At 48.7% G+C, this 21,926-nt stretch overlaps 6 protein-coding genes across 6 annotated transcripts; 2 read left to right on the forward strand and 4 right to left on the reverse strand.

Moving 5' to 3' along the window:
- Positions 1-1,835: 1,835 nt before the first annotated feature.
- ABOM_005561 (ABC transporter ATP-binding protein) lies at positions 1,836-6,253 on the forward strand (the record flags this gene model as incomplete). Its single annotated transcript, XM_022532690.1, has 10 exons — positions 1,836-2,161; positions 2,227-2,281; positions 2,348-2,949; positions 3,023-3,449; positions 3,515-3,670; positions 3,732-4,308; positions 4,361-5,120; positions 5,175-5,290; positions 5,339-5,532; positions 5,591-6,253. 10 exons carry the CDS (start codon positions 1,836-1,838, stop codon positions 6,251-6,253), a joined length of 3,876 nt encoding a protein of 1,291 aa, XP_022389124.1.
- Positions 6,254-6,735: 482 nt separating this feature from the next.
- Positions 6,736-7,758, reverse strand: ABOM_005562 (zinc-binding alcohol dehydrogenase family protein; the record flags this gene model as incomplete). Its single annotated transcript, XM_022532691.1, has 1 exon — positions 6,736-7,758. The coding sequence occupies one exon, from the start codon at positions 7,756-7,758 to the stop codon at positions 6,736-6,738; it is 1,023 nt and encodes a 340-aa protein (XP_022389123.1).
- A 2,386-nt stretch (positions 7,759-10,144) lies between these two features.
- Positions 10,145-11,115, reverse strand: ABOM_005563 (NAD-dependent epimerase/dehydratase family protein; the record flags this gene model as incomplete). The annotated part of the gene is made up of 2 exons (XM_022532692.1): positions 10,145-11,034; positions 11,109-11,115. 2 exons carry the CDS (start codon positions 11,113-11,115, stop codon positions 10,145-10,147), a joined length of 897 nt encoding a protein of 298 aa, XP_022389122.1.
- Positions 11,116-12,495: 1,380 nt separating this feature from the next.
- ABOM_005564 (GPI anchored serine-threonine rich family protein) lies at positions 12,496-13,399 on the forward strand (the record flags this gene model as incomplete). Its single annotated transcript, XM_022532693.1, has 4 exons — positions 12,496-12,547; positions 12,603-12,681; positions 12,750-12,884; positions 12,943-13,399. The coding sequence occupies 4 exons, from the start codon at positions 12,496-12,498 to the stop codon at positions 13,397-13,399; spliced, it is 723 nt and encodes a 240-aa protein (XP_022389087.1).
- A 1,521-nt stretch (positions 13,400-14,920) lies between these two features.
- ABOM_005565 (alpha-amylase) lies at positions 14,921-16,970 on the reverse strand (the record flags this gene model as incomplete). Its single annotated transcript, XM_022532694.1, has 7 exons — positions 14,921-15,177; positions 15,303-15,518; positions 15,567-15,591; positions 15,643-15,666; positions 15,725-16,320; positions 16,405-16,812; positions 16,892-16,970. 7 exons carry the CDS (start codon positions 16,968-16,970, stop codon positions 14,921-14,923), a joined length of 1,605 nt encoding a protein of 534 aa, XP_022389082.1.
- An 876-nt stretch (positions 16,971-17,846) lies between these two features.
- ABOM_005566 (alpha-amylase) lies at positions 17,847-19,563 on the reverse strand (the record flags this gene model as incomplete). The annotated part of the gene is made up of 2 exons (XM_022532695.1): positions 17,847-18,491; positions 18,553-19,563. The coding sequence occupies 2 exons, from the start codon at positions 19,561-19,563 to the stop codon at positions 17,847-17,849; spliced, it is 1,656 nt and encodes a 551-aa protein (XP_022389121.1).
- Positions 19,564-21,926: the final 2,363 nt, after the last annotated feature.

The following is a 21,926-nucleotide window of genomic DNA, read 5'->3' on the forward strand; positions in this document are numbered from 1 at the left end:
CATAACTTCTATCCTCTTTCTCCTTTCGACACATAATGATGGGGCTGTATAGATACCAACCTATAGGGGTTCTCTTCGTAGGTGGGTAGTCTGGCCATGGATTAAGGAGCCTGTGGTTGGATGTGAAACGATGCGTGCATGGCACCATGAGTGGCATATAGCATGAGCTGGCACTGGCAATGTATTTCATTTCCTAAGCTGAAACGTGAAGGTTTAGCTCTTATGTGGCAAGTGACTGTAGTATAGACCTTCACATTGCATTGCTTATGATACGCGGTATTAGCTGCGGCCCATTTTTACTGCAATTTGCGTCAAAGTGAGGCCCTTCGAGTAGGAAGTGAGTATTATATGCTTTGCGTATGTCGAATAAGCTGATCCGAGTTCGTTACGCCGCTCTATCGGCGTAATTTATGATGTGGCCAGAGTTTAGGGTACTACGTCAGATACCTTTCTCCTCGTGTCACATGACTGGGCCAGACCAGGATGTTTTCCCAGGTGGTTTCTCTCCCTGCTTGTGCGGATTATGCCAAAGGCTTGAATGTGAAACCGGAGGGCATAGCCGGTTATACCAAGCTTCGACTTATCTTCTCTGCAAGTTATGGGTGTGGGCCAGGATATTGCCTCATTGGACCCAGAATCTTTCATGATCCGACTTGACTAATTCATTGCCCAACCACCTTAGGTTATCCTGGATTGGTAGTCTATATATCTTGCCCTGGCATATTTTATACCCGATCAGGAAATAGACCTGTTCACCTGAGATTCTCGGGGGCGATATGTAGATCAAGTAAACCAACAAGGTGTATATATATGATGGCTTACGTATCTCGAGGCAAATACGAGCCCCCTGATAGGACACAGGAAACTGAAGACCCTCCATGATGTCGGATGGTTTGCTGAATAGGGATGCAAAATAATGCCTCTGCATAATTGATCGATAATCAAGTTTAGATGGAGGAAGTCAGTGTGCTTTGGTTCGCCATTCGGTCTGAGCGCCGAGGCTTGGCTTGAGTCATCGCTCGACGATTGAGAGCTTATGAGAGACAGCTCTGGAGCTCTCCTCCGAGATACCACGGCTTCTTCATGAATCTGGCTCTTAAGCTGACGAATAGGAGTAACCCGGGGGAGGTAATAAACGTGGACTGTGCTCATCGGGCACCCGATGAGGGTTTGGGTGTCGGAGTCCGCGGACCGCGTGCACTCTATTCACGAGCATTCTTCGTGTTGAATGACCATAGATTGCAGTGAAGAAATTTCTGCCTAGACACTAGCCTGCCTCTTCTGGCCGTACACAATGTATTTTGCATGAGCAGCTTATTCGACACTAGAAGCAGGTGGAAAGTGAAAAAAACCCTATCAGTTACACACCTGGGTATTTGCAACTCTCTGTTAATTAACATCTACCAGTTCGTATCAAACCCCGATACCTAGGACTCGTCCTGATAAACGCGGTAGTCTACCGTGCAACCACCGAAGAATTCAATTCCAAAACGATATCTATCTATTAGGCCAGCCATAGTAATTACCAGAGATCTACTCAGTATAGAGTAGTCGTGCGAGGTTCCTTGCATGTCTTCTTTGAAATAGTAACCCATTTCCATTTACAGAAGGCGGTGGGGTATTCGACCAACCAGAGTATTCTGCTGTTAAGTACAATACTCTATGAGTTCAAAAAATACTACCAGGCTATTGAAGTTTTAGCCGTAATCAATAACTGCAAAAGCGGAGTGTCCTGGCCGATCACGCCCCTATATGAACTTATATCCCCGTCTCCAGAAGTTATAGATCTAACATTTCGTGGAAATGTTCACGAGCACACTAAACCCAGTATTATGATGACAGCTCATGCGGATTCTCCAGCGCCAACAAGGGATGGGACATCACTTTCATCCGTGGAGGAACAGCCTCCAAAGGCAGACACCAACAAGGTCACCAGTGCACCAGAACAGGCGGGTGGACTGAGAAGTTATATCAGGATCTTTTCATATACCGATACTGTGGGCTGGGTCCTCAATGTTCTCGCCTTGATCGGAGCCATCGGCGCAGGCAGCGCTCTGCCCTTGATGGATGTACTGTTTGGGAAGATGATCACGAACTTCAATAACGTCGCCACCGGTTCAGATTCCCCAGATGAGTTTCGGTCGACAATGAATAAGTTCACGTAAGTGCTGTACAGTTGAGTGGCACATTCTTAAGCTAGTTATTAATATCGATAACCTTCCATAGACTTTACTTTGTCTATCTCTTTGTCGGCAAATTTGTGCTAGTCTATACCTGGACAGTATGTCTCCTACCTTCCTCTACGCTTGATCCATATTAATAGAGGTACTTCACTTCCCACCCGTAGTTATCGTTATCTGTCTCCGCGGTGCGAACTACCAAAACCCTACGAGTTTCCTTCTTGACACACCTACTGCGACAAGACATTGGCTTCTTCGATTGCAACAAGAGTGGCTCTTCCGTTGTGCAACTGACGACTAATGCCAACCTAGTCAACCAAGGGATCTCAGAGAAGCTGGGCTTCGCGGTGCAGGGCACAGCCACCTTCGTGGCGGCCTTCATTGTAGCCTTCGTCGTGCAGTGGAAACTAACTCTAATTACAATCTGTATCGCCCCTGCAATCCTTATTGTGACGTCCATCTGTGCCGCTATCCTCGTCAAGCAGGAGAACCGAATCCTCCATGTAAACTCCATCGCTGGGTCTCTGGCTGAGGAAGTCCTTGCCAGCATGAAGACCGTGCATGCCTTTTCCGCCTTTTCCAAGTTGATGACCAAATATGATGACCACGCCAAGGAAGCTAAGCGCCTGGGCCTCACACAGTCTCTGAACATGGCGATATTATACTCAGCGGAGTTTTTCTGTGTCTATGCCGGATATGGCCTGGCCTTCTGGCAGGGAGTTCGCATGTATGCGAGGGGTGAGATTGATGAGCCGGGAAAAATCGTCACGTAGGTGTTGGGAGTTTCGTTAGCATCTCTGGTACCATTTTCTGACTACTGTCCTCTCGGGATGTTTCGATAGTGTGATCTTTGCTGTCATCGTAGCGGCGACGGCAATGACACAGATCGCACCGCAGATTATGCAAGTCACCAAGGCAGCGTCAGCCGCACAAAGTCTGTGGGAAGTGATTGATCGTGAGTCTCCAATTGACGGACTGTCTCTGGACGGTGAACGACCGGACAAGTGTGAGGGGAATGTCGAATTCTCAAATGTCACTTTTTCGTATCCGACCCGGTCCCAGGTCACAGTTCTTCATGACTTCACATTGTCAATCCCCGCCAATAAGACAACGGCTTTGGTTGGGCCCAGCGGATCGGGTAAAAGCACAGTGACTGGGTTGCTCGAGAGATGGTATAATACACAGGACGGCATCATCACACTGGACGGGGTAGACATCAGGCAACTCAACATCCAATGGCTGAGGACTAACATTCGCATTGTTCAACAGGTTCGAAGCAGCATTCTGCACTCCTATCTCTCTGTCGTCTATCTTGTTATCTGACTCTCACTTAGGAACCCACACTGTTCAATGCCACGATATTTGAAAACGTGGCATACGGCCTGGCAGGGACGGATTATGCCAACGCCCCAAAGGAGGACCAGTTTGAGCGGGTCATTACAGCCTGCAAGGCTGCCTACGCTCATGATTTCATAGAGACCTTGCCCGAAGTATGTTCTTAAGCAAACAGAGGTTACGGGTTGACCACACAACTACTAACGTCCTCTGCAGAAGTACGACACGCAGGTCGGAGAGCGCGCAACAATGTTGTCCGGAGGCCAGAAGCAGCGTATCGCGATTGCCCGGAGTATCGTTTCAAATCCAAAGGTGTTGATCCTCGACGAAGCTACAAGTGCGTTGGATCCACAGGCTGAAAAGATTGTGCAAGAGGCCTTGGACAACGTTTCTGCATCCCGAACGACCATCACGATCGCGCACAAGCTGTCTACGATTAGAAAGGCAGACCAAATAGTGGTTCTGTCGCAAGGGCAGGTCATTGAGAAGGGAACTCATGATGAACTCAAGGCCGCAGGTGGAACTTACCATCGGCTCATCAAAACCCAGGATCTTGGTACGGTAAAAAAAGATGGAACTCAGACAGAGAAGGAAGAGAGCGAAGTACGCACTGGTATCGCCCCGGTGATTTCCGGGCAACATGACCATAACAAAGAAGCAAAGCTTGTGGAAAGACTGCAGGCTCCTTCTGGGCGTGGCAGTAGTCTGATTCGGTGTCTGGCTGTTCTGCTCCTGGAGCGCCGCGAGCTATGGCCTGAATTCATTATCACATTGATTACCTGCATTGTAGGAGGTACGCGTCCCCCTGTCCTACGGCGTGCTTGCCGCTCTAATGCAGAATCTAGGAGCCACATACCCGATACTCGCGTTTTTATTCGCGAAGGTGTTGGATGTCTTCCAAATAGAATCCACGGGCAAGATGGTGGAAAAGGGGGATTTCTATGCCCTTATGTTTTTCGTGGTTGCTCTTGCCATCCTGCTTGTCTATGGGATTCTGGGCTGGGTTACAAATGTCATTGCCCATGTAAGTGTCGCCCAGCTACCACGGTTAGTAACTCTGCTCACCACCACGCAGTGTGTTGTGTATACATACCGTCTCGAAATGTTCCGCAGTTATATCCGGCAAGATATGACCTTTTATGACCAACCACAACATACGACTGGCTCCCTGGTCTCCGACCTCGCGGCGAAGCCTACTAGCTTGCAAGAGCTGCTAGGCTTCAATGTTGGAATTGTCATCATTGCCCTGGTGAATATCATCGCCAGCTCTATTCTCTCTATATCGGTTGGGTGGAAACTGGGGTTGGCTGTACTCGCAGGGGCTATGGTTCCAATGGTATTCTGTGGTTACCTTAGGATTCGCCTGGAGTTCCGACTGGATGACGCCACCTCGCAGCGATTCTCTGAAAGTGCAGCATTAGCTGGTGAGGCGGTGTCTGCGATTCGCACTGTTGCATCGTTGGCAATTGAACGAGTGATCCTAAAGAAGTACACTGACAAGTTGGCGGGCATTGAGCGAAAGTCCATTAAGACGTTAACCTGGACGATGTTCTGGCTAGCTCTCACACAGTCCCTCTCATTACTCTCTATGGCATTAAGCTTTTGGTATGTATCTACGTTGCTGTCATACTCTGTTTCCTATGTCTAAACTGTGTATAGGTATGGAGGTCGCCTGTTATCAACAGGAGAGTACTCCAGTACACGGTTATACATCGTTGTCATCGGAGCTATACTGTCTGGTGAAGGGGCGGCGTCATTCTTCATGTTCAGCACCAGTAGGCCTCCTAAGGGTAATCTTCGTTGCTTCCACTGACAGTGAGCAGGCTTTACCAAGTCGCAGGCAGCATGCAACTATATTTTCTGGCTCCGTTCCCTGCAACCTGATGTTCAAGACGGCTCGTCTGACAACGCGTCCGGAGGAGCAAAGGATACAGCTGCCCATGTGGCGCTGCAGGACGTAGCATTCAGGTACCCTACTCGGCCCACTCGGCCCGTGTTAAATGATATCAACATTCAGGTAAGGCCCAGGTTTGACGTGAAGGTCTGGATCATAATATGCTGATGGGATTTATTAGATTAACCCTGGGCAATTCGTGGCTTTTGTGGGACCCTCAGGCCATGGAAAGTCCAGCCTCATCTCGCTCCTAGAGCGGTATTACAATCCAACGTCTGGAAGCATCCAACTAGACGGTTCAGATATCCGCGACATGTCGCTCGCTTCGTACCGCAGCCATTTATCCCTTGTCCAACAAGAACCAGTCCTCTACCAAGGAACCATCCGTGAAAATATCGCATTAGGCCTTGAAGAAGAGGCGACCGAGGAACGGATCTACGAGGCCTGCCGCCAGGCGAATATTTTTGACTTCATTTCCTCCCTGCCAGATGGATTGGCGACGTCATGTGGTTCACGAGGGAGTCTTTTCTCTGGTGGTCAACGGCAGCGTATTGCAATCGCAAGAGCGCTAATCCGCCGACCCCGTTTGCTGTTGTTGGATGAGGCTACGTCTGCGTTGGATACCGAGAGTGAGAGGATTGTGCAGGAGGCCTTGGACCAGGCCAAAAATGGTCGGACAACGATTGCGATCGCACACCGCTTGTCAACTATCAAACACTCAGACCGGATCTTCGTGCTGGTTGGAGGCAACATTCGGGAGCAAGGGACTCATGAGGAGCTGCTCCAGCGGCAGGGAATTTACTATGAGATGTGTCTGGGGCAGGCCCTGGACAAAGCGACCTAACCTTGTCCTCCTATATATGATCGGTGCGAAAGACACTAGAAGCTGGAGTGCTGAACTGGTGATGTAATGGTAATATAAAATACTCTCCTATCTCGAACGTTTCATTTGGAAGCAGCGAACATTAAACCTTTATGATATCGACGGGGACCTTCGCTCCAAGAGTGAATTCCCAGTATACATTCATGTTCATGGCTTGCGCGACCTGTAAGGAATCTAAGGATAGATATGTTGTAAACGTTAAGTATTTTGCAAGCCATTCGATCTCGAAACCGTTCTTTATCACTTTATTTCAAGATGCTCTGTCTGTTGAAGAGCGTTGTGAAGCCTGGAGAACCTTTGTACGAGCCTGTCTTTACCAAGGCTTTCAACCTTTTACCGTAGATTCTGGATAGTCGATTCAATCGGTGACAATGTTCATTTTTCTGGCCCGCGCAGGTCTGTACACATGTGTTATATGTTGAAATAACAGCCCTCACATTCAATCAATTCTCCTTGATCTTCACGACATACTTGAGCGCACTGGCCTTTCCCTTTTTGAGGTTGGTCAACGCTGTCTGGACACCCTGCAGACCACCACGGACGAGCTCATGCGGATGAGGTGCGAGCCAGCCTTCCCGAAGCCCAAGAGTGAAGAACCTCGACCAGACGTAAGCAAATTCCTTCTCGTCCCTGTGAGCTCTTCCAACATCAGTGAATTCCACCCGAATCTTGCCAGGACACTCCTCCGGCCCCACGGGGCTGACAACAGACATAGCACCGTAGTCAGGATCCAGCACCTGACTGACAACACTGAAACTGGCCGTCTCACTGACAGCGTCCAGAGCATAACGCAACTGCTGTGTGGCTTTCCGAATAGCAGCGACGACGGCCGACTCCCCTTCGCGATAGTCGATGACCACATCACCCTTGCTCTCGTCCAGGTGACTGCGAACGAAATCTTTTCCCCGTCCAGCGACACAGATAATCGGATGAATATCGGCTTTCTGTAGCAGCTTGATAGCGAATGTTCCCACGGCACTCGCAGCGCCGTAGACTAGTACTCCACCCTCTGGCTTCTGGGACCATGTCTTTTCTTTGAACCACGGTTCGGGCAACCCCAGGCGAGAGAAGAGTGCTAGTGACGCGGTCATAGCGGCGAGGGGGACGGTCGCCGCTTGCTCAAAGGAAATATTCCCAGGGATGTGGAATGTGGCGTAGTCTTCGCCGATGGCATATTCAGCGTAGCTGCCATGTGGAGCTGTATAGTCGTGATACGCGGCGACCCGATCCCCGACTTGAAATCCCGAGACACCATCGCCGATCTCATGGACGTATCCAGTGATATCATCTCCCGTATTGGCGCCATTGAACTTTTCCATCCATGCCGGGAATTTCCAGTCTTTGGGGTTGGTACCAGTCGCGACAACTTTGATAAGTATCTGACCGGCTCCGGGTTTGGGGATGGGCACCTGGTGAACACGGACATCCACCGAGTCATTTCGGACAAACACTTGTGCTTCCTGCATTGCGGCAATCGAATGATATCACCACGCTGTAGACTAGCTGAGGAGGACGTACAGATAAATGTGTCCTGTGATTGTCTTCTCTTATGTGGTGGACGTGCCAGAATACTCTGATTATGAATGATTGTTAAGCCAGGCAGCTAGAGTTTGTCAGCGACAAGACCCAGCGTTATTGTGCTCTGGGAAGATGCCTCGATGTTTCGACATCCCGCCACCTCGTTTAGGCGCTGCAGAAGAGGAATTATGATTTGCCAAGGGCGGATGTCCCGTTCGATCTCGACCGGCATTACCTAACTTTTTGACAATCTCCACACCATCCAAGGATGATAATTGGAGCAAGAGGTCGCCGACTCGGAGAACCAGAATGTTTTCTGGCGGGGGAACATCCACCATCAAATCACCTCGGCTATTGGCACAAAGGTGAGGTTGGAGTGTCAAAGTCAGTGTAGATTCTATATAGTATACTGTTAACATCTGGTTATAGAGGGAGTTGCATCATGCGTATCTCTGGGGACGGCGGGCTTGGCGGGTAAGGGTGAGATAGGAATCATAGGATCTGAAGGCAAGTATTGTTTCTGATGTCGATATATCAAATGTGATAATTCTAAGAGAGTATTGTTGTGCAAGGCACGTACCTATGTCAAGGACGTTCTGGCGCATCTATACTTGATCTCGGCTGTGGCCATAGTAATACTACCTGCAGTGGCATTTCAACACCAATAAAGCCAGGCTTGCTGGACGTAGGAGTTAATTGAAAGCACGACGCATGTTCACTTTTGGGTCATATGCAATATACTATGAGCACCAAGGGAAAAAAAAAATCATCGTTGCGTTATCCCGAGTTGTGAAGAAGTTGTCTAGCACTCAGTAATTCTATCGAAAAACTCGACAATATCACCATTCGAAAAGGAATACAAAGTACAGGCAGGTACCCTTAGATTACTAGAGTACTACCTACGCAAACCAAACCCGTTAGTTAAAGACCAGGACCTGACATTGCTTTTCGTTTTTAGTTAATGATCCGCGACCATCTAGATAGATTGTGCACATAGAGGCTTGAGCTATCTAGTACTTTTATATCCTCAACGAGCTCATGCAGGGCCATTACACCATATCCCTGCCGTACCGCGTGGCATCCCTGACGATATAAGAGCTCAATCCACCCGCCGGATAAGCTGCTGTGGCGTCGCAACACTTGCTTCTGATTTTCCTGTAATTCGGCCATGATTTGCGTATTGACACTAGCAGAAGTGTAGCATATATTAACCGCGCACCTTTGAAGCGCTAGAAATCATCATTGCCTGGAAAATGTGGAGAAAGAAATCCTTCACGCCGACGTCGTTGTGACAGGTGATCGTGCAGCCATCATCTCTCGCTTGATGAAATACATCTTCGAACAGGAGAGGTGGGCAATCTGTTTCCAGATAACCCAGGCTAATTCCCACCATCACGGCACGATAGGGAAGCGCATCCATGTAGTGAGACATCGCGGATTCCGGGTACATGTCTCGTAGAAAAAAGATGATCCACTGAGGTTGAACCTGTTCCTATACATTAGCCTGTCTAAAGTTTTCAAGGATGTTGGTCTCCATACATATCTTCGGGGTTTGCGCTACCTCCAGCTAGCACGCCCAAAGCCTTTCACTACATCCAAAGAAATGGTCATAATACCGGATGTTCATCTCAGCTGTGCGTTGGAAATGGTTCAACCTAAGGCGATAAAGTCACCCTCGTCGCAAAGAATGTCGAAGACACCATACTAGAGCTCCATAAATTTGAGCATTCTGCCCTCAATAACCTCCCCTCTCCTTAATCATGAAGGAGGATAAGTCACTTCAAGGCTTTCTGTTCTGGGATTTGGTATGGGCGCTCCATGTTGTCGGGCGAGCGACCGTCGAACTTTTGGTGTTTTGGTCCCTTCGATGTGGACGTGCTTTTCAGCTTTGGGCATCTTTGGGCATCGTTTGCTGGGCTCCCACCCATGGTTTTGGAACAAGATTCGATATGCGCGGATGGTCGTGTTTGGCAGGCCTGGGTTTCATGAGCTCATATTGGCACCTTCGCATCCAGGACTTCCTTCACCCCTGCAGCCTTTAGACCATGGTGGCGGGTTGTTTTCATATCAAAATAGGGATCTGCAAGTAAGCTTCAACAGTTACGGGGTATATGAGACCAGCAAAAGAACATCGTATAACTTTGGCCACTGCTTCCCGCTGACGTATCGAGGCGTATTGAATGATGTTGGAGTGTTGAGATTCAACTCAGGATGTGTACATGTTTCATACGGCTGTGGAGTATCAAAGTACAGATGCTCTTGATTCAGGTTTCCAGTTTCATTATGAATGAACTTAGAATATGGTTCTAGATGACAGTTTGTGACGTGATATAATTACTCTTTCTCCTCATGAACCCATCCCAGGATTCTCTTCGCCTTCTCTGTTGTGAAGAACGACTGATTACTCGACAGGTCGCCGCGAATCTCTGCATGCGGATAATACTTCTTCGCAAGGTCCTTGGAGGGCGTGTCCTGAGTCGTCGTCGGTGCCACAATATTGAAGACCTCGCATCCATTCAACTTCTCGCTCTTTCCTACCGCTAACAAACATGCTCTCGCTGTCGCCTGAGCACTAACCCATCCCCACAAACTCTTCACTGCGGAGCTATCCCAGTTCTCTATATGTCCTTTCTGCGCCTCTGAGCGCGATGCGACCGCGTGGATACGCATACATGCGATGTTCATTCCGGGGTACCACTGCGCGAAGGCCTTCCCCTGCATTTCTGCCTCGTCTTTTGCGAGGGCATACGAATCAGTCGGTCGCTCCGGCGCTTCTTCATCGATGGGGAAGTAGTCGAACTTCAGCGGTCGGGTGGCATATTCGAGGCCGATAGCATTCACCGACGAAGCATAGCAGAACTTCCTAATGCCGAGCTCGGCAGCAGCTCGGAACCCATTGAATGCCGAATTCACATTATTGTTGTGTACCAGATCATCGCTTTTGTCTAGGGGGTTCGGAATAGCAGCCAGATGGATAACGGCATCGCAGCCCTTGAAGGCCTCGAGCGTGGCCTTGTAGTCATTCGCAGTGTCCGCGGTTTTCATCTCTGAATTCGGTGTCCCATCGTATTCGGTGTCGGTACGGTCGACCTGTACCGTTGCATGACCAGCTTCCGATGCGGCCTTCACCACGGCCCGTCCGACAGTGCCGCGAGCACCGGTGATTGCGATCTTCATAGCAAGGGATGTTCGTGTGGATAGGTTTCTGTAGCGCGGACAGGGGGCTTGACGTGAAATTATGTTAGCAATGGAATGGAGTGACATGCTAGTATATATCCATGAGGTGTATGATGTTGACCTTGCATTCGCTCAGTGGCTTCGCCTGGTCGTTATCCTGTTCCATGACGTTCATATGATGATGCCCAGCGCCGTCGATATGCCATGACGCTAGCATGACGATCTGCACATTGTCTCAGTTGGATTCACAGTTGGTCATGTTCCTATAAATCTGCTATACACAACAAAATGGACAGAGGAACGAAAATCCGAATAATTGGTTGAAAATTGAGCTGTAGACTTGTCTTTCGGAGAGGCTGGATAGATGACATCAGGGCTTGATGGGTGATAAGGGTTGCAGCCCTTATCTCAGCAGTTCTCGGATCAATACTTGCTCCGCCATTACCCCATCAAGAAAATGCTGTCTGTATCCATTCCTCAACTATCCAAATTACGTCTTAGACGACGAGGTATAATAAGAAACATCCAGAGATAATAGTAGAATCTTTGCAGCCCAGTTGCTAACCAGGTCGCTCCCTTCGGGGCCAGCTCACACCAAGCCAATGAATGGCGGCCACGCCGGACATCTATCTCAGCCGTCAAACGACGCAGTACTACTCAGTGGGCTGAAGAGTCAATATAAGCACGGACACTGATAACAGCCGAGTTCCAGGAAGGAGCAGGGTCGCATAGGAAGGGAAAGTTGGCGCCAGGAGGGGAATACGAAGTGGTCGTTGATTGAGGCTTACTCTTCCAACACACCATAGGCACTGATCATGGCATCAACTTATCCGCGAGACCTGGTTGGCTGGAATGTCCCAAAAATACCCGGCAGTCCTGCTCGTACCTTATCGCGAGAGCACTCAGCATTCGGGAAGAATCCAGTGGCCAGTTTACCAATGAGGCAGCCTCGTGATGCCTCTATCGACTCCGGGCCCTGCCAAGACAGCACTAGTGGCGCTCTCTACAGCAAAAGAGCCCTAAACAACGACACTCGTCTGCTGGAAGACTCTGCGCTCTATCGGGTTCTGTCTCTGAAACTAGTCCAATCCCACTTCTGAGACCATGGTTGTTATGCCCAAGGGATGCTGTCATCAGAAACCTCGCCATCCCAGACACGCCTTTGTTTCTCTCCAGTCCATTCTATATTTAGTCGATTTCCTATGTAGAACCTCAGCCAGTGTATTAATCGTATGGCCATGTACAATTATAGTAACGTTGTCGGTGGATCTTTCGAAGCTTTTCCCTTTTTCCTGGCAGGCCGATCGCCCCGTCAATATACCGTTATATAGATTTTCCAAGGGTTTGAGACAAAGTGATTCACTCATCCCGCTATTTAAATATACCCTCTTCCTGTCTGCCCTCCTTTCTCCTTCTCTTCTTCCTTACTACACTCGTTCAACTCTTAGATTCCCTCGTTCTTAAGCATATTTAATACTTTTATCCTTTCGGATCTATAATCAGTCAACATGCGTCTCTCCTACGCCGTCTCTCTCTTGCCTCTGGCTGCTTCCGTTGGAGGTTTGTCTTTCTGAAACTAAGGTGATATCGGGACGCTTGAACTGACTCCAGCTAGCTCTTCAGGTCACTTCCCCCAAGAAGGGTGAGGAGGTTGACCTCTCCAAATCTTTCACCGTGAAGTGGGATTCCGTCGAGTATGTCCATGTTTCGTTTCTCTATCCACCACCGTAGCTACCACCACGCATACTAACAGACGCACCAGTACCGACCCCTCTTCTTTCGATCTCTACATTGTCAACAACGCCGTCTACCCCAGCGTTGAGCAGAAGATCGCCTCCGACGTTGAAGCCTCCAAGGGCTCCTACGATGTCTCTGGCCTGTCTGACCTGACCAACGGGTACAGTTCCTTTCCCGACCGAGATGACGGACCAGAATTCACTAACAATTGGGTACAGCAAGGGCTACCAGATCAACTTCCTCTCCAACTCTGCCCAGAACAGCGGTATCCTCGCTCAGTCCCAGCAGTTCAACGTTGAGGGCTCTTCTGAGTCCACCTCGACCACCACCGCCAGCGAGTCCAAGGCCACCACCTCCGCTACTGGCACTTCCACCGCTACTACTGGTACTGCCTCCTCCACTAAGACCTCTTCCACTGAGACCACTGAGACTGCCTCCTCCACTGGCCTCACTACCATTACCTCCACCGGCACCCAGACTTCGACCGGTGTGAGCACTAACACTCTGTCGACGGCAGTTTCCTCCTCCGCCCGTGCCTCTGCTTCGGCCAGCGGTTCCACCAACAGCACCTCCTCCGGCAGCACCCCCGTTGCCACCGGTGCCGGTGTCTCTATCGCCGCGCCCGTTTCCGCCGCCGCCGGCCTCCTGATGGGTGTCTTGGCCCTCAACCTGTAAATTCGGTGAACCAGCCGACGACAAGATCCAGCGGGATCACAACGATGTGCAGGAACGCGAATGTGGGAGATACGGTACATGCGAATCAGGGTTACTTCGATACATGATGTAATGGCCGTTAAGGGCGGTTGATGGGTGAACGGAAACATAGAATGTATATTTTATTCAATTCGTCTAATAGCATCTTGTCTATAGAATGCTGCCTACTTTGTCAATCCTTTAACCAATAGTGAAATGCAAGGGTACATAATACATCATTTTAGGCAAGAATGGCACTCTACAGCCACGCCTTTCCCAAGCTTCGCTGATCGTCTTCTCGGCGAACTGCCGGATTGACTGCTGATCTACCGTCCTCTGTGGGTCGGTAACTGCATGGTTGTCATCCTATCGCCACTGGGCTATTTGGAGTCTACATACAAATGTCCACGATGAATATGTAGCTATGGGTTTTGTTCGTTGGGCATGATGACGAGCAGGGATGTATCACCGCGCAAACAATACCCTGGTGCATAAGTGCCGCCACAACGGCGCTGGCAGATGGGATGGGTAGCAACTTGAACCCTAAGTCCCCACTACAACGACCCCAGTCCGAGGACCCTTGCCTGACCTTGACATTTCCAGTAGTCGACCGAGAAAGTGGGTGATCCGTCAAGATTACTGGGTTAGTCAATGACGTAGGGGATCCAGATTATTCAATAAAAACCCGATATAGCCGACGGCAGGTCAGATCCGAGACAATTGACTCGTCTTAAAGAATGGGCAAAGAGGGTTTTTGTTACCCAAAAGGAAAGCCGAGCAGGTAAGACCAATGTCTCAATAGTGGTTTCCATACCCCATATTGGAGGAGTCTGATCGCAAAGAAACGAGAGAGAGGAAGGGAAAAAAAAAAAAAAAAAAAAGAAAAAAAAAAAAAAAAAAAGAAACGACGACCCACATCGGGTACAGAACTTGATCTCCGTCCGTATGGTAAATACGGGTTATACAACTTTTCTTTTATTTTTCTTAAAAATGAAACAAAATAAAATAAAATCTCTCTGGTTTGGAACACTAGTGAGTCTTAGTCCTGAACAGTGGACAACTATCGAATTTTGGTCGGTTTCACCGAACCACTGCCGTCACTGGACGTGAAAAGCCCTTAAATGACCGCTTTGGGATGCGATCCTTCTCCCGGTTCCACCGAGACTCGATAGATTAATACGAGCCATTCTAGCGTGGTCATGACTTAGTTGGATTGATTAATCTGATAACTGATTGGATATGTATCTGGTTTGTTGGACGAGGTGTCTTATAGTAATTTAGATTTAATTGACGTGAGCTTGCGCGCTGCATTGGCCTGCGGAGTCCTAACTACCATTACCTAAATTAGAGAGTTTCTTTCTAAGTATTATACAATCAAAAGATTGTTAGCTGGGTGGATTATTATTCATAGATTTTGTCATCACTGAATCAGTTGCTGTTAGTCACTGGAAGAGGAGAGAGAGAGAGAGAGAAGAAAAAAAATGGAAAAAATGGGTCTGTGACTTACAACGCTTGTTGGAGACTGTCTCGGTCAGGTGCCGTTGAGTTGACCCAGACACTAACACTCATGCCATTGACGGGGAATACCCCATACCCCGACGCATCGATGGTGACAGCGCCCTCGTGGCCCAGCATGATATCTGTCCACTGCTCGTTGGCGTGCTTCGGTCCGACGTACATGCGCTTTTCTGCTGCCGCGCCGTTGCTCATAATGCAGGCCATCCCGGAAGGATGGCGCGCATTTCCGTAACGGACAAATCCTGGTTTCTTGGTTAGATGCAGAATATGAATGATACGTGTAGCATATTTATGGCCAAAGTTTCAAAGATAATCAAAATTGAAAGAAGAAAAATAAAAGGAGTAAAAGGAAAACGCAAGTACTCACCTATACAGTTGGCTTGGTCAAAATAATCCTGCTGTTCTCCATAAGCGTACAGCTTTCGAGCCTGCGTGAGAATCGGAAGTTTGCCCTTGCAGGCTCGCTTCAATGGCTTTTCTCCCAGAGTACCATAGAGGTCTCCGTAGAACACACATGGATGTCCATCTTTACGGAGAAGCACCAAGCATATGCCAGCGGCTTGAAGTATTGTGCAACTGGGTTCTTCGATTTATTAGTGGATTGGTAGGGTTCAGGCGGAATGTAGGATACTCACTTCAAGCATTTGCCCGGGTACCTTGATGTTGTCAGTACAATCTATTATAGAGGGGGGTAAAAGTCCACTTACGGTGTCATGATTCGAAACAAATGTCTATGGGGAAGTATTGTCAGTAGAGCAGTTCTTTGTCGCATGTTCTACAGCTACTCACCAGAGCGTTCTCCGGCTTGCTTTGCACCAAAGTACCCTTGAATATCTTGCGAAGATCGCCCCCCTTCGTGTACGATGTCCTGCACAGGTTCACAACGAGAGGCACATCAACCGCCGTCACTGAGTGATCCATCTGCTGAAGATATCCCAGAAGATCCTTTAATTCTCCAGACCAGTATTCGCCGATGACAAACAGATCCTTGTTAGCCGTCTTGCGAACATGCTCAATGAACTCCTTCTGGAAGCCAGCAGAGAAATGCTTCGCGGCGTCCAGTCGCATGCCACTCAGAGATAGCTCATTCGTTATCCAACTTCCCCAATGTAAGACGTCTTCCCGTACTTCTGGGTTGGAATAGTCCAGATTGGCGAACATCAAATAATCGTAGTTGCCATTGTCCCTGCCAACGTCTTGGGCCCAATCCTTGCCTGGTGCATGGATCTTGAAGATGGCATTTTCTCTGCGCGATTCGTCCCAGTCCACACCATTGAAATGCTGCCAAGTATATTTCATCGAGCTGTACTGGTCGCCGCGGCCAGCGAAGTCGAAACCGACCCAACCCTCAATTTCAGTGGGCTTGGAGATCTCGACATTTCGTCCTGCACGAGCAAGAAACTTGAATCAACCACTGATCCGAGACTAGAGAGAAGATGAAGAGAAGAAAGAAAGAAGAAAGGTCATACGATTAGGATCTACTTTAACAGCCTGGAACCGTTCGGGATAATCCGCCCCGGCTTTATGATTGAGCACCGCATCCCAGTACACACCAACGCCCAGCGACTTTGCTTCTTCCACGAGGTCTTCGAGCTCCCTCCGAGAGCCCCATTTGGTGGTTCGTGATCCTTTCTGATCGAACTCGCCTAGATCATACAGGTCATATATATCGTAACCATTACCCGAGGCGTCCATAGCTTTGCAGCCCGGCGGAATCCAGATATTATCGATCCCGATCTCTTTCAACCCCGGTAGAGCATGTTGCAGACGTCGCCAGTGACAAGTATCGTCTGGTACGTGCCATTCAAATGCTTCTAGAAGCAAAGTGTTGTCGGGGGCATTCCATGATGGGCGCGACTCCAGATCCCTAGCTGCTTCTGTGTGTATCCAAGACGCATTAGAGTATGTAAACAATCATACGATGATTCCATGAAGTATATGGTGGGGGGAGCTAACCCTCAATCTCCTTCCATTGCTGTTGCTGCTGCTGTCCTTTTCTCCTCTTCGGAAAACAGCGGGAGAAAAAGGACACCATGGTGAAATCCGACAATGAAGCGTATCCAGATCACAACCAGGTGCTAAATTCGGGAAACAATGCTGTGATAAAGCGCCGAGTCGTATAGATTAGTATGAGATCGTCGACCATGTCATATGTAAGGACCGTCGGGCAGAGATTAGTGTAGTGGAGTCGAGGCCAATCATCAAGTGGGTCTTTTCTCTATTTTTACCCGCGCCACCGGGTTTCAATTCTTGTTGTTTGTCTCACTGCTGTCTTGCTTTTTTCTTTTTTCTTTTTCCTCCGTTTTTTTTTTTTCGTCCTTTTTTTTGGCTTTTCCTCTTCGCCCATTCTTTTTCTTTCCCCTAACCCTAAGTCAGATGTTCTGCCGACACAACCCCGAGAAAGTTTCTACTGTGGTAGCAAGTTGACCTGGTCGACCTTGCGTCATACCCATATTTTGTGTATTGCTTAATCAAGTTTTTAGTTAACTAACTATAGGTAAAATATGAAGCCAGAGATAGCGTAGAAATTTCTTAACAGGTACAGTAACATGTAAAAATTGACGCGCGTTTCCCAAATCACTGGATACCTCACGTGAGTACTAGTAAGTGAATATAGCCTGCACTACCAAATATATATAAACATATATAACTGTCAAAAAAAAAAAAAAAAAAAGAAAAAGCAAGACTAGATAATAGAGTCATATATATTCTGCATACACATACACTTCAACAGTAAAACATTAGAGAATAAGCATAACAACAACATGAAGTCACCCATGAGAAGATAAATGTGGTATCTGGGTATCGTACGGTCGGAAGCGTGTAATAAGAAAAGAATATATACAGCAGAACGAGAGTAACACCATCAATACACCTCAACAGGCCCAGATATATTATTGTCCCAAGCAGACTACAACAATACCGCAACAAGACTAGACAGGAGAACAGAAAGCAAGACGCCTTGAGCGGCACTGCCGGTGGCCTTGGCACCGAGAGACATCGCAGCCGCCGCGCCCTTGGTCTTCAGCTCAACGAACGAAACGTTCTCGGACGTGTAACCGCAAAGACCACTGCCCGGCATGAGAGAGGTGGGGAAGAAGACTCTGGGTTCGCCTTTGTCCATGGGAACCACCAGTTCACTTTGCGGGTTGACCGTATAGTTCACGCAGTTGAGCACATCCACAACCTCCACGCCTCCGTTGAAGCTCACCGGCATAGTGAGGTTGTATGCGCTGCTATTGGTGCCCTGGGTGGACAAGAGCATCACCACCTGTCGGCCCTCGACACCTTTGCGGAAGCCCAATTCACTACCACCCCGGAAGATAGGGTATGTTTGGAGACTGACGTAGTTCGGATCAAGCTTGTAGGCGTGCTTACGGATGGCGTTCAGTTTCGCGATCAACTTATACAGCTCGGCGTCGGTGTTATATTTGCTGAGCCAGATGGCTTCACGGTTGTCAGGTGTGCCCGGTCCGTCCAAATGCTGCTCTTGGCCTTGATAGATCATGGGAACGCCGTCGTAGAGGATGGTGAAGGTTAAAACATTCTTAGCAAGCTGTGTTCATCACGGTCAGCTATGAAGACTTTCGCTTGATTGTGCTGGTGTGATTGCATACCGCGATATCATCCGTCATACTAGCAAATCGCGCAAGATCGTGGTTTTCCGAGAACGAGGCGAGGGCAGTCACGTCGTCGCAGGAATTCTTCATGACTTCCACCTGGTTGGCCAGGTCGCTAGTATTACCCAAGGTGAAAGCATTGATGACAGAATAGTAGATGGGGTAATTAGGGACACTGCCGATGTAGTTGTTCTGGTATTCGCAGATGGTGTCGACTTCCCGCTGCAGAACTTCTCCGGTCATGAACGAGCCAATAGCGTCGCCAAAGTTCTTGAGAAAACCAGGGTCCACATGCTTTGCTGCGTCGATACGCAGGCCGTCGATCGAGTAAGTGGAGATGATTTCTTTGGCCCATTTTTCCAGTGTCTGTTGTACGACCTCATGTTCTGTAAACAGATCGGGCAATGCCACTTTGTTGTCTCCGGTTTGACACAGCTGGGCGTTGGTGTAATTGTTCCAGTCAGTAATCTTACAGTACGGGTGAAAGTAACTGGAGTCGTTGAAAGGAGTGAAGACAGAATAATCAATATTCTTGGCGGGGTCCTTGCCGTTGGTCATATAGGCCATGTTGTTGATGACCGTATCCATCATCAGATACATCCCACGAGAGTGGAGGGCCTCACTCAGGTCGAGCAGATCCTGGTGGGTACCGAAATGCGAGTTGAGGGAGTACAGATCCAGGGGCCAATAGCCATGGTAAGCTTCTCCATAGGACACGCGGCCCTCGATGTTTTCTACGACGGGGGAGATCATGATAGCATCGAATCCCATGCCCTGGATGTAGTCGAGCTTGTCAATGGTACCTCGCCAGGTACCGCCACAGTACAGGCCCTGAGTGGTGTTGCACGGGGCGGTTGTTGAGCCGTCAGTGCGCGCGAATCGGTCTGTCATGGTTTGATAGACGGATCTCGACTTCCATTCTGCTGTGGTCGCAGCCAGGGCTGATCCTACAAGGCTGGTAGCCAGGACGGCACCTGCCCATTGCCCCAGGGATGACGACGAAACCATAGTCGCGGGAGTAATTTCCGGTGGATCCTTAACTTGTGTAACCCCAGTTCATGGAGTGACAAAGCTGATGGTCGATCTTTGTGGAGATCGTCTGTATGCTCTGCCGTTTAAGCTCGAATGGCGCACCTGAAACAGTTCGCATACGCGTTTTGTGGGGATGTAAACGGGAGAAGTGGCTGATACTGACAATGGAACACCACAAACGGAAGGAAGGAATGACGCGTCCAAGCAATCAATTAAACAAAAAATCAAGGAGTGACGAGTTAAACGATATACAAATGTAAAGAACGACAGTGGTCAGGTCTCAATGATCGACAGAACGAGGGGATGAATAAGGAACGACAAGAACGACTGTTAGAAAGGAACGAACCATCCCAGGAGAGAGAGAAGGACGGGAAAAGAAGGGGGAAAAGGGAAGAATAGAACCACAAATAAAGTTCCTGGGGAACGTTGCACTCGAGAAATGGATTGAAGAAAGGTGGATCTAGAGCGCAGCTGCAAAAGAGCGCCGGCGTGCCCTAAGTCTGCTCGGTGTATATACTTGCAACACGTCCATACCCGCAATAGATGGATATCATGGACAATAGTTCCTCTAGCTACTCCATCGGTCCTGTATATATCTAACCTTGATGCCTCTTCTGCTTAGTGGATTGGAATTGGGAAGGAATTGATCATTTCCCACAATTTTAGGGTCACTGTGATGGTCTGCCGATGCCCCCTGGAAATCCCCTCTTTTCCCCCCCAAGACCTTCGGCTATGAAGAGCCAAGCGAACTTCCGTTTAGATCCGGTCACATGCCTCGTCTGGTTTTTTTTTCGTTCATATTATGGACTAGCAATGCTAGGACGGGGGAAAATGCATAGAAGAAGACATGATTCCTCTGCTCCGTGCCTGAATCATGCCCTGGTAGTTGAGTGATGCACGCCTCCTTACATGGAAGCTGACCTCGACCCCTCCAGTGCAACCGTCCCATCAGGTTTGCCGGATTGGAACAGGACGCTAGTTACCCCTGGGATTTATTGTGGCCACCTCGGCATTGTCTGTGGTCTTAAAATGCCTGATAAGCCCCTCTCGCCCTGCCCTAAGAGCTGGAAAATAAGGCTACTGCCAGGTACAAAGGGGACAAGAAGCTGGGAATACTCGGGAAGGGCCGATGACCCGAGACAATGTTTGTGGAACAAGGTGTTTGAGACATCCCTCCTGAGTAATTGATCGTCTGAATTGCCAATAGAATGACAATAGTGCCTGGTGTTTCCCATGGACATACATGGGGGATCTGTTAAGCAAGTGAGACAGTCAGACCACGACCTACGCCTGCCCAGGAAAGTATCCCCGAGTGGGTGGCCAGTTCACGCACTGCTAGCATTTCACATATAACTTGAGATAATTATGGGTACCGATGGCACGTTGCATGCCGGGGAAGCTAATGGGACCACGATCAGGGCAGCTGTTTTCTTCGTTGGTCACCGACTAAAAAAAGAAACAAAGAGGTCCAGTGCCCGGTCCAGCGGCCAGGGCAGCGTTGGGCTTTTAGATTAGCAAAAAACTCGTCCACTGACGGTGGTGAGCTCAGTAATACCGGCTTGTACTACCAAAACCAGTTCTGGACGGAGTCGTGGTAGCGTTCTCGTTAGTCCATCCTCTTCCTGCCAATTGACTTGACTGAGTGGCGTTCACGGCGGATGGGAATTACTTGACCCATGCACCAATTAGGAGGGAACGAACCGAGTGGAGCCGATGGGTCTTAGAAAATCGAGTAAAATCACCTAATGGAGGCTAGACAATCAATTCAAGCCTGCCATGAACAGGGCTTATGCTGAAAAAGCTAGCTTGGTTTTTTTCTTTTTCTTTTTTGACTTTATCCTGGCCTCTTTATCTAATCCTGGGATCGACGGTCCGTGTTGGGATTGGACATCCAATCTAAACTTGTCTGATAAGGAACTCAATAATACGAACAATTCGATACGAGATGGAGTACGGAGTACCAGGAAAGCCATCGAGGATCATAGTATTGTCCAGTGTGGACTAATTCCAAAAAGAATAGGTCAGCTTCGGCTATTAGGGAATGGGGGTATATATGCCCTATGAAATCCGTATGATCATGGTCATTGGACAATAAGTAAGACATCATTTTAATAATTTATGCACTTTCCGTTTCTCTCTCTTCCATTTCCCACCTTTTCTTTCTTTTTCCTTTTTTACTAACTCGGTGGCTCGATCAGACCCTTCCCAGTTGTTTCCTCGGTCAGACACCGGAGGTCGAACCAAGGACCCACGGGAACCCGAAAAATACGGGCTAAGAACTCTTGGACCTGGTCTATAATTGGCCGAGGCCCACCGAGAGTCTGAGATATTGATATCGG

This window comes from Aspergillus bombycis (genome assembly GCF_001792695.1).
Source record: "Aspergillus bombycis strain NRRL26010 chromosome Unknown contig00043, whole genome shotgun sequence".
Lineage (NCBI taxonomy): Eukaryota > Fungi > Ascomycota > Eurotiomycetes > Eurotiales > Aspergillaceae > Aspergillus > Aspergillus bombycis.